The sequence below is a fragment of the Lolium rigidum genome, chromosome 6, assembly GCF_022539505.1.
Source record: "Lolium rigidum isolate FL_2022 chromosome 6, APGP_CSIRO_Lrig_0.1, whole genome shotgun sequence".
Taxonomy (NCBI): domain Eukaryota; kingdom Viridiplantae; phylum Streptophyta; class Magnoliopsida; order Poales; family Poaceae; genus Lolium; species Lolium rigidum.
The window spans coordinates 269,929,042-269,941,118 of NC_061513.1; the positions used below are offsets into that span (position 1 = coordinate 269,929,042).

General features: G+C 42.7%; 1 protein-coding gene across 1 annotated transcript; it reads left to right on the forward strand.

Annotated features, from left to right (window-relative positions):
• The first annotated feature begins 3,300 nt into the window (after nucleotides 1-3,300).
• LOC124664132 (probable glycosyltransferase At3g07620) lies at nucleotides 3,301-11,541 on the forward strand. Its single transcript, XM_047201718.1, has 11 exons — nucleotides 3,301-3,564; nucleotides 3,947-4,021; nucleotides 5,328-5,401; nucleotides 6,719-6,794; nucleotides 9,237-9,353; nucleotides 9,699-9,737; nucleotides 9,787-9,791; nucleotides 9,838-9,895; nucleotides 9,986-10,119; nucleotides 10,319-10,667; nucleotides 10,792-11,541. Exons 1-11 carry the CDS (start codon nucleotides 3,301-3,303, stop codon nucleotides 11,476-11,478), a joined length of 1,878 nt encoding a protein of 625 aa, XP_047057674.1. The 3' UTR covers nucleotides 11,479-11,541.
• The last annotated feature ends 536 nt before the right edge of the window (nucleotides 11,542-12,077 follow it).

The window sequence follows — 12,077 nt, forward strand, 5'->3', positions numbered from 1 at the left end:
TCTTGCAGGGCTATGGTGAAGCCCTGCAGGATTTCTCCACCACGCCGTCGTGCTGGCGGGATTCCGAGGAGGGTCTACTACATCCGCTGCGCGCTGGAACGGGGAGAAGGATGTCTTCATCAACACCGTACGTGTGACCGAGTGCGGAGGTGCTGCCCGATTGTGGCACCGTCAAGATCTTCTACGCTCGTTTGAAAGCGGCAAGTGATCGACTACATTAACCACGAGATCTAATCTCGTAGGCTTTGGAATCTTCGAGGGTTAGTCTCACATACATCTCGTTGCTACCATCTAATAGATTAGATCTTGGCTTGTTATTCGTTCTTGCGGTAGGAATTTTTTTTGTTTTCTATGCTACGAATCCCATCATAATGTCCCATCGTCGGTCATGAGATGCTCCCCAACACATTTCAGACCTCCATCGTGCGTGCCGACACCACTCAGACCGCCGCCGACCTAACCCATGAGGCCATTATATTTGGATCCACTGCGGCGCCTAGGAGCTAGAGAGAACGACAGAGGGAGTTATGGAGCAGGAGGAAGGAGGTGAAAGAAGGCCTCACCGCCGCCACGGGCCAGCCGGAAGCCGCCGACAGCAATGGTGGGGGATCCAAGAGATGGGGAGGTTGGGGTTCGGCCGCGAGGGAGGAGTCGCAACATGAGTCGCTAGAGCAACCCACGAGACAACAGACGAGACGAGGTGTTCAAGTCCCCGTAGAGGCAAAATTAGTGTCATAGCTGATGACTCTACATGCATCATTTTTCTAATAAAGAAAAGTGAAGGCATTAAGCCCGACTTTATAAATTAAGAGCATCACCAGTTGTACCATTAAAAGGCTGTCTGGACGAAGAGCTATCGGATATAATTTGGAGTGCCCAGTACCATAAACTCTTTGAGTTGACATTATCACAAAAAGGTTGTAGGCACAACAAGGTTGTGGATGGCTTCGACGTGCGACGGGCTATCGGCGTGGTACAACATGGTTGCCGACATGTTGTAGTTCCTGTTGCCATCTAACCCGTACAAGCTCCTGGCAGACTATATAGTAAAGGAGTTTCACGCCATCCACAAGGCGTTCTAGGACATCAAAACAGTGAGGGTGCAAGATTGGGACGATGTGGAGGAAGAACTGCTCAGAGAAGGAAATGATAGTAGTGTGGATTAGATAAAAATGAGTACCTCATTGATGGGCCTATAGAACGATAACTTTTGTAGGTAGATCGTGTGGTGGGGCTGAAATTTCCATCTAGGACACGCACCAAAATTTGGAGTGTGTATTGAAGGAGGGAACATCTATACTGGTTTAGCGCCAATTGTATTTATCGGTTTTTTGTTGATCCAAATATTGAACTAGCTATTAAAGGTTCAACCCTATGCATACTATTTGTTGTTGTTGTATATATTTTGTGAACGGATGCAGCCCTGCAACTCTTGTATGTGTATCTACAAATAAATTTGCAATGTATATATTTTGTTCGTTGCAAGTTATACGTTGGGTAATGGGCAGTCCTCTTGTAGTGCACCTACCAAGGCGCATGCTTTAGGATGAAGGCACCTAAAGAACGCAAGACATGAAGACATGACCACAAGATCGATGTGAACAACCAGGACTCACACATGTTGCGATCTCATGCACCGCCACTAAGTCATTACTGTCGGAGAGGGAAAACATATCCCCTCTTTCCCAGCTCAGGGGCGTCGGTCCATCGGCAAGCAAGAATACTCTTGGTTAAAGAACACAACAAACATAAGGCCATCGATCGACCATAGTACAATGGCACCACAAGCAAGCCTTCACCAGCTACCCACCAACCACCATGCTGCTCCCGACAATCTTGAGGCGGCACCTGCAAGGAGGAAATGGCGATAATCTGAGGGATTTAAGGTTTTCACTAGGGAGTAGGGGAATGAGTGGATGAGGGATGAACTTCAACATCTCCTCCAAAGAGAGGAACATCGCCCAAAGCATCATCATCATTGTGATCGCCGCAACCAATCAATGGTTTCATAGAAACATTAGGGATTGGTTAAATAATTGCCCTATGTTGATCCAAAATCACAATAAAAAAAACTAACACATGGATAGCAAAATGTACATGCATGATTTCAGACGAGGACTGAAAAAAAAATATTTTGCGCATCTCCCTTCCTCTATGATCAAGATGAAGCTTCTAGATCAACTTCATCCAGCACCATTACTAGGGGAGGAGGCAGCATAGCACTTTGCAGCAGTGTAGCAGCATGCGGTAGAGCTACAAGTCTACTATAGGGACTGCTTCAAGACCCATATAGGCCTACCTACCATCGCCGGACCCTGAGCCATGGCTCTGGTTGCCTAGGGTGTGTCTCCAACCATGACTATAACTCATAATTTTATCCATTTTCCTGAAGTCTCCTGTTCCTACATGTTTTGTCAACTCTTTGTTTCTTATCTAAGAAGTCTTCCTGGATTGCATGATAGTACCTATACATGATATAGCATGACACCTATTATATGTAGTTAAGTTGGAGCAGTATATATGAGGATAGAAGTAATTTACACATGTTAAAGTTGGTAGAGTATTCATTTATTTTCATGTGGTTGACGCAATGAATACCTTTTGAAACTTCTATTGTAGGGGAGCCCCCTCGGCCTTTTATTAACTTCTCAAAAGTATATACAGCCTAATGAAAAAAGAAACTGGAAGAGATTGTCAATCAATAATGACATTATTGAAGCTAAAATGTTGCGGATATAGAATAATGTGTTCACCGTTAGATGCATACTTTCGGATGTTCGAGAAAACTTGAGGCGATGTTCCACCCAAAGTGTATAAGTTTAGGCGCATACACATATATTTAAAAATAAGTGTTATAGTTTTTTCTAGATTGAAACGCAATATTTTTGAAAAATTGCGACACTTATTTTAAAACGGAGGGAATGATTTTAAAATATAATTTTACTTCTTAAAACAAAAGTAGGTCAAACAGTTTGACATATGTTGTGAGCAGAGAAATACGAGGTATTCCGGTGCGTCGAGAACGTATAAGTACACAGTATCTGTATCTCCACCTAATTAGCTGAACATCTTTCCTATTTTTCAGCTAACTACAGTTACAAATCCTAGTCATAGGAGGATATAATACCAAAAAAATCACTGACAAATGACCCATGTGTCACGGAGGGCAAACCCGTCAATTCCGCGCTCACCGCTCAACGCTGTCCAGGTCTCGTTGACTACCTACACATCGCCGTCTTCTCTGCACCGCCGCTGCCTCCCATCCCCTCCGCCGCGTCTCCGGCGGCCGGCGCCTCCGAAATGCCGCACCACATATCCTCCCCGCGCCCTCTTCTTCCGCGCAAGATTCTCCAGCGGCGCCCCGCGGTGGTCGCCTGCGCCGCCGTCGCCGTGCTCGCGGCGGCCGCGATTCTGCTGCTAGCCGCGCCGACCACCGAGGCCCCCAGCCGCGCCTTACTGGCGGGTGGTTCCCTACCCTCGAGGCCTCGTGAGGAGCCGCATGCGGAGCGCTTCGCGGAGAGTTCCTCGCTGACGCCAGCCGAAGCGCCGCCTCCTTCCCTCAAGGTGTGTGCTTTGTTTCCGCAGCACGGATCTATGCGCTCTAAGATCATAACTCAGATTGGAAAAAGCATGGTGCTTTCGTGTGTGGTAGTTGACTGATGGTAGTAGACCGGTTGAAATGCGGTCAAAATCTGTCTTCTTGGATAATTGGACTCATGCTAAATTTGTTCAAACTCACGGAGAATCCTAATGAGTTGAAATGTAGCACCGTGCTCTAATTTGTCAAATCTTCAAAAGTGTGCCCTGCTCTCATAGCTATGGTAGGGCTTGACTAAAAAAAATTTCGGTGATTTCAAGTACTACTACTACTAAGTTTGCATGTGGGGTAGGAGAATGCGCTGCAGTTGGTTCTGCTGCGCAAAATGATACTATGTTTGTTTTGCAGAGTAGTTTTCCGTCTAAGATTGCACCAGTCCCTTCCATGTTTTCGGCACCAGAACCTGAGCATCTAGATACAAAGGTATTTCTCTTTGCAGTATTTGCTTTCTCTTTTTGAATTGTGTTATTGTTCCATTATTGGAAAGCAGTGGAAGCCACCGTGTGAAAAACAAAAAAAAATGGGCATGGTAGGGTATGTCATGCTATGCATTGTTCAGTTACACTTACACATGAGGTTTTTTGCAATAGAATTCTGTTGGAACATATATGCAAGGTAGCCAAACACTAATTTTCTGGATCAACGGAAAAACCTTTTGTATGCATATGCCTTCCTTTCTGATCACGCCACAACTTCTGTGTCAACTTCATCCAGCACTGGGCATACTGGTTTTGCTCATGTTCCTAAATATTTTCTCAAACTCTCAGGATCTTATCTAACATATCTTCCCTGTTGTTACATGATAGACCCTATACATGATATACCAAAATAAGTGCTGCCAAAAAGCTAAAACAAAATGAAACGATGTAACGCGATGTCTACTTATATGTTGAAGTTGGAGTGCTTTATATAAAGAGAGAGTATTTATTCACACGTGAAATTGGTAAAGCATGTATTTATTTCCATATGGTTGATGCCATGAATCATGATAGGTATGTTGTTAAGTAATATATGGTGTGCGCACTAGCCAGTTTTAATTGAAAGCTCGAGCTAACGTGAAAAAGGTAGCAACACAAAGCAATTCCTACTTCAGTATAAATTACTGTAGCTCATTCTCATTTTTTCTCAAAACAAAGATTTTCCATTTGGGTAAAACTTGTTAGCTTGTGCGGTCGAGTGGAGGGTCTGCGTGTCCACACACACACACAGAGGGGGAGGTGGGGGCAGTTGGGTCGGGAGCTAGGGACGGAGAAGAGGTTTTTGTACAAGGTTGATTTGCGACATTATTGAAGCTAGAATGTTGCAAATATAAAATAATGTGTCCCCAGGCAGATGCAGGTTTTTGGATGGCCGAGAGAGATAGGGATGTCCCTTGGCTGTGGGCTAACTGTATCTGTTTAGAAGTGTATACACACATATTTTTGAATAAAACATCATACACACACACACACATAGTTTTAAAATCTGTCTTCTTGGATAGTTGGACTCATGCTAAATTTGTTCAAACTCACAGAAAATCCTAATGAGTTGAAATGTAGCACCATGCTCCAATTTGTCAAATCTTCAAAAATGTGCCCTGCTCTCATAGCTATGGTAGGGCTTAACTGTAAGAATTTTTTTGGTGATTTGAAGTACTACTACTACTAAGTTTGCATGTGGGGTAGGAGAATGTGCTACAGTTGGTCATGACTGTGCAAAATGATACTCTGTTTGTTACTTTGTTTTGCAGAGTAGTTTTCCATCTAAGATTGCACCAGTCCCTTCAATGTTTTCAGCACCAGAACCTGAGCATCTAGAAACAAAGGTATTTCTCTTTGTAGTATTTGCTTTCTGTTTTTGAACTGTGTTATTGTTCCATTATTGGAAAGTAGTGGAAGCCACCGTGCGAAAACGGAAAAAATGGGCATGGTAGGCTATGTCATGCTATATTGTTCAGTTACACTTACACATGAGGTTTTTTGTCTCAGAATTCTGTTGAACATATATGCAAGGTAGCCAAAAACTAATTTTCTGGATCAACGGAAAAACCTTTTGTATGCATATGCCTTCCTTTCTGATCATGCTACATCTTCTGTGTCAACTTCATCCAGCACTGGGTATACTGGTTTTACTCATGTTCCTGAAGCCTCATGTTCCTAAATATTTTCTCAAACTCTGAGGCTCTTCCCTAACATATCTTCCCTGTTGTTATATGATAGACCCTATACATGATATACCAAAATAAGTGCTGCCAGAAAGCTAAAACAAAATGAAATAATGTAACGCGATGTCTACTTATATGGTGAAGTTGTAGCACTTTGTATAAAGGGAGAGTATTTATTCACACATGTGAAATTGGTACAGCATGTATTTATTTCCATATGGTCGACGCCATGAATCATGATAGGTATGTTGTTAAGTAATATATGGTGTGTGCACTAGCCAGTTCATATTGAAAGCTCGAGCTAACGTGAAAAAGGTAGCAACACAAAGCAATTTCTACTTCAGTATAAATTACTGTAGCTCATTCTCATTTTTTCTCAAAACAAAGATTTTCCATTTGGGTAAAACTTGTTAGCTTGTGCGGTCAAGTGGAGGGTCTGCGTGTCCACAGACACACAGAGAGGGGGAGGTGGGGGCAGTTGGGTTGGGAGCTAGGGACAGAGAAGAGGTTTTTGTACATGGTTGATTTGCGACATTATTGAAGCTAGAATGTCGCAAATATAAAATAATGTGTCCACAGGCAGATGCAGGCTTTTGGATGGCCGAGAGAGATAGGGATGTCCCTTGGCTGTGGGCTAACTGTATCTGTTTAGAAGTGTATACACACATATTTTTGAATAAAACATCACACACACACATACATAGTTTCAAAATCTGTCTTCTTGGATAGTTGGACTCATGCTAAATTTGTTCAAACTCACAGAAAATCCTAATGAGTTGAAATGTAGCACCATGCTCCAATTTGTCAAATCTTCAAAAATGTGCCCTGCTCTCATAGCTATGGTAGGGCTTAACTGTAAGAATTTTTTCGGTGATTTGAAGTACTACTACTACTAAGTTTGCATGTGGGGTAGGAGAATGTGCTACAGTTGGTCATGACTGTGCAAAATGATACTCTGTTTGTTACTTTGTTTTGCCGAGTAGTTTTCCATCTAAGATTGCACCAGTCCCTTCCATGTTTTCAGCACCAGAACCTGAGCATCTAGAAACAAAGGTATTTCTCTTTGTAGTATTTGCTTTCTGTTTTTGAACTGTGTTATTGTTCCATTATTGGAAAGTAGTGGAAGCCACCGTGCGAAAACGGAAAAAATGGGCATGGTAGGCTATGTCATGCTATATTGTTCAGTTACACTTACACATGAGGTTTTTTGTCTCAGAATTCTGTTGAACATATATGCAAGGTAGCCAAAAACTAATTTTCTGGATCAACGGAAAAACCTTTTGTATGCATATGCCTTCCTTTCTGATCATGCTACATCTTCTGTGTCAACTTCATCCAGCACTGGGTATACTGGTTTTACTCATGTTCCTGAAGCCTCATGTTCCTAAATATTTTCTCAAACTCTCAGGCTCTTATCTAACATATCTTCCCTGTTGTTACATGATAGACCCTATACATGATATACCAAAATAAGTGCTACTAGAAAGCTAAAACAAAATGAAATAATGTAACGCGATGTCTACTTATATGGTGAAGTTGTAGCACTTTGTATAAAGGGAGAGTATTTATTCACACATGTGAAATTGGTACAGCATGTATTTATTTCCATATGGTCGACGCCATGAATCATGATAGGTATGTTGTTAAGTAATATATGGTGTGTGCACTAGCCAGTTCATATTGAAAGCTCGAGCTAACGTGAAAAAGGTAGCAACACAAAGCAATTTCTACTTCAGTATAAATTACTGTAGCTCATTCTCATTTTTTCTCAAAACAAAGATTTTCCATTTGGGTAAAACTTGTTAGCTTGTGCGGTCAAGTGGAGGGTCTGCGTGTCCACAGACACACACAGAGAGGGGGAGGTGGGGGCAGTTGGGTCGGGAGCTAGGGACGGAGAAGAGGTTTTTGTACATGGTTGATTTGCGACATTATTGAAGCTAGAATGTTGCAGATATAAAATAATGTGTCCACGGGCAGATGCAGGTTTTTGGATGGCCGAGAGAGATAGGGTTGTCCCTTGGCTATGGGCTAACTGTATCTGTTTAGAAGCGTATACACACATTTTTTTGAATAAAAGATCATATACGCACATATAGTTTCAAAATAAAATTTTAGTTCTTGAAACAAAAGGGAGGTCAGACAATTGGTTTGACATCGATAGCAGAGAACGTATGAGGTATCTCAACGCATGGAGAACGTATAAAGTACACAGTATCCCCAGGAAGGTAAATCACGATTAACTAGCTGGAAATATTTCCTATTTTCAGCAAAATATTGCAACAAACTACTCACAGGAGGATAATACAAAAATTACTGATAAATGACCACGTGTCACGGAGGGTAAACCTGTCAATTCCATGCCCACCGCTCACCACTGTCGGTGGTCTGATTGACCACCCATCGCCGCTGCCTCCTCTCCACCCCGCCACGGCTCCGGCAGCCAGTTCCTCCGAAATGACACACCACCTGTCCTCTGTGCGCCCTCTTCTTCCGCGCAAGATTCTCTAGCGCCGACTCGTGGTGGTCTCCTGCGCCGCCGTCGCGGTGCTTGCGGCGGCCTGATTCTTCTGCTAGCCGCTCCAACTACTGAGCCCCCTGGCCGCGCCTTACTGGTGGGTGGTTCCCTACCCTCGAGGCCTCGTGAGGTGCTGCGTGCGGCCGCAGCGGAGCGCTACGTGGAGAGTTCCTCGCTGCTGCCAGCTGTAGCGCCGCCTCCTTCCTTCAAGGTGTGTGCTGAGTTTTTGCCGCATGGATTTATGGTCTCTAAGATCATAATGCAGAATTGAAAAAACATCGTGATTTTGTATGTGGTAGTTGACTGATGGTAGTAGACAGGTTGAAATGTGGTCAAATTCTGTCTACTTGGACAGTTGGACTATTGCTAAATTTCACAAACTCACAGCAAATCCCGATGAGTTGAAATGTACCACCATGCTCTAATTTGTCAAATCTTCTAAAGTGTGCCCTGATGGCCTGCTCTCATAGCTATAGTAGGAATTAACTGTAAAAGAATTTTTTCGGTGATTGGAAGGACTACTACTAAGTTTGCATGTGGAGTAGGAGAATGTGCTATAGTTGGATCTGAGTGCGCAAATTGATATGTTTGTGTTGCAGACTAGTTCTCCATCTAAGATTGCACCAGCCCCTTCCATGTTTTCGGGACCAGAACCCAAGCATCTAGATACAAAAGTATTTCTCTTTGTAGAATTCACTTTATCTTTTTGAACTGTGTTGTTGTTCCATTATTGGAAACTAGTGGAAGCCACCGTGTGAAAAAAAAGGCAAGGTAGGCTATGTCATGCTATACATTGTTCACTTACTACCATGCTCTAATTTGTCAAATCTTCAGAAGTTGTGCTTCTCTCATAGTAGTAGTGCTGAATTCTAAGAAAATTTTGGGCGATTTGACGATGACTCATGCTAAGTTTTCATGTATTATAGGAGAATGTGCTATAGTTGGATCTGAGTGCACGAAATTATCTGTTTTGTTTGCAGGCTAATTTTTCAACTAGGATTACACCATCCCCCTCCATGTTTTTTGAACCAGCATCTTCGCCGGTGGAGAGTTTTGATGATAGATCAATGGAGGAACCTGAGCATCCAGATATAAAGGTATTTCTCTCTGAGAAAATTTACTTTCTTAGGGTAAGATGTTGCAGTTTATTCTAGTTTCTGTTAGACATCTTGCTTATTTACTTCTTCAATCTTGTTGAACTGTGTTGTTGTTCCATTACTGGAAAGAAATGGAAGCCATCGTATGAGAAAGTTAAAAAATATTTTATGTTCTGTCATGTTATACATTGTCCAGTTACACGTATGCATGTTTTTTTTTGGTAACTGAGTTATGTTGGACGTATATGCACAATAGGAAGTATTTGCATGCTATCTTTTGTTCTCTATAAAAATAGAGTATCCATTTCTTTTTATGGCCTGTAATGAAATGTTACTATTTATTAGGAAAATTCACCAAAGGAATCTGCCCCTTTTCTCCAGGAGGTACATATCTAGTGCTGGGTGAACTTGTAGCTAGAATAACCTTGTGAAGCCTATGTCCATTTCTGGATTTAACTTCTATACTTGTGAAGCCTATGTTCAGTGATTCTACAAGCAGCTCGGATGTCAGCTCAGATAGAGTGCTGCCTCCAGACCCAGAGGTTAATGATATACCTTTGTAACCTCTCTAATGATATGTTCGATATCTAAAAGTCTATATGATGAACAACTTTGTTGCATTGCCAATTTAGCAGATACCACTTTGGTCAACTGCAGCAGATGAAGATCTTATATATGCAAAGAAAGAGATTGCCAATGCACCATTGGTATCTGGTCACCCTGACTTGTATGCGCCTTTATTCCGAAATGTGTCTATCTTTAAGAGGTAAGACGCTGGGCTTACTCCATTATTCTCTAGCAAGAAATGGGGGTTTGCCAGCCTATGAATTGTTAAGCATTGACTTAACTGTCTGGATATGTGGCAAACGACGCTTTTATTACCATTTTGTCCATAAAGTAAATGATGCTTAGTTTTCTTCAGTTCAGAAGATGGCTTATTAAATGCTTTCAACTCATGATTCCAGGAGTTATGAGCTGATGGAAGGACTTCTTAAGGTTTACATATACCATGATGGAGCAAAGCCCATTTTTCATTCTCCATATTTGAAAGGCATTTATGCATCGGAGGGATGGTTTATGAAATTAATTGAGGGGGATCAGAGTTTTGTTGTGAGAGATCCAAACAGAGCTCATCTGTTCTATTTGCCATATAGTTCTCGTCAGCTGGAGCATAATCTTTATGTGCCCGGATCAAACACGCTTGAACCGCTCTCTATATATGTGAAGAATTACATAGATATGATCTCTGCCAAGTTTCCGTACTGGAATAGGACGAAAGGCACCGATCATTTCTTTGTTGCTTGCCATGACTGGGTATGTTTTTCTCGCCTGCGCATTTGAATCATCAAACAACCGTCTAAAGTAAGAATTTTGGTGATGCAAACTGTATCACATATGAAGCCAGCATTGTGTAACTGACTTGAGATCTTCTTGACAGGGACCTTACACGACAAAACTACATGACGAGTTGCGGAAGAATGCCATCAAAGCTCTCTGCAATGCAGACCTCTCGGAAGGAGTTTTCATCCGTGGAAGAGATGTGTCCCTTCCCGAAACATTCGTTAGATCTCCAAGGAAACCTCTAGGAGGCATTGGTGGGAAACCAGCCTCAAAGAGGTCCATCCTCGCGTTCTTCGCAGGGCAGATGCACGGCCGAGTACGGCCCATTCTTCTCCGACACTGGGGAGGCAAGGACGACGCAGACATGAGAATATACAGCCGGCTGCCACGCCGGATCACCAGGAGGATGAACTACGTCCAGCACATGAAGTCGACCAAGTACTGCATCTGTCCGATGGGGTACGAGGTGAACAGCCCTCGGATCGTCGAGGCGATCTACTACGAGTGTGTACCGGTGATCATCGCCGACAACTTCGTGCTACCCTTCGACGATGTGCTCGACTGGAGCGCCTTCTCTGTGGTGGTGCCGGAGAGAGACGTGCCGAGACTGAAGGAGATCCTGCTGGAGATTCCGGAGAGCCGGTATGTGGCCATGCAGTCCAACGTGAGGAAGGTGCAGAGGCACTTTCTGTGGCATCCGAAGCCTGTGAAGTATGATATTTTCCACATGATACTGCACTCGGTTTGGTTTAGCAGGGTAAATCAAGTGCTCCAAGTACAGTAGCAGTGTAGAGCTAGTTAGTCGTCCACGTTTTTGTAAGGTGTTGTTAGTCTGAAGGCAGCAGGAGCAGCTGTATGCTGTAACCTGATTATGGACACTAGTGTTGTAGGTGCAGGTTTGATCTTCAGAGAAGGTGCTGGGTTTAGATCCTTGCCTTCGAAAAAGAAAAGGAAAAAGTAAAGAGTTGAGATCCTGGCATTACTGAATATGGCAATAGAACATCGACATGTGCATAGGTCGAGTTGGCTAACACATTTTCAGGAACCTTGACATTATTATTGGTCTGATAATTGATCCTTACATGAGTAGTCCAACAGGGACTGGTTTGATAGGTAGTATTCCTCCCTTTCATAATTCTTGTTGTAAATTTTAGATGTATCTAGACATATTTTGTGAATAGATATATCTGAATCTACGATAAGAATTATGGAACGGAGGGAGTATGACCCATGCATCCAAAATATAAATGTGAGCTAAGCTAAAAAAAAATTGAACAAAGAGCTAAGCTTGATTAAGGTTGTACTTGGCAATACTGGTGAGTGAACCATGATAATCCTATCTGTCTAACAAAATTAGTCCGTTTTATCGTTCGGTAGGCCAGT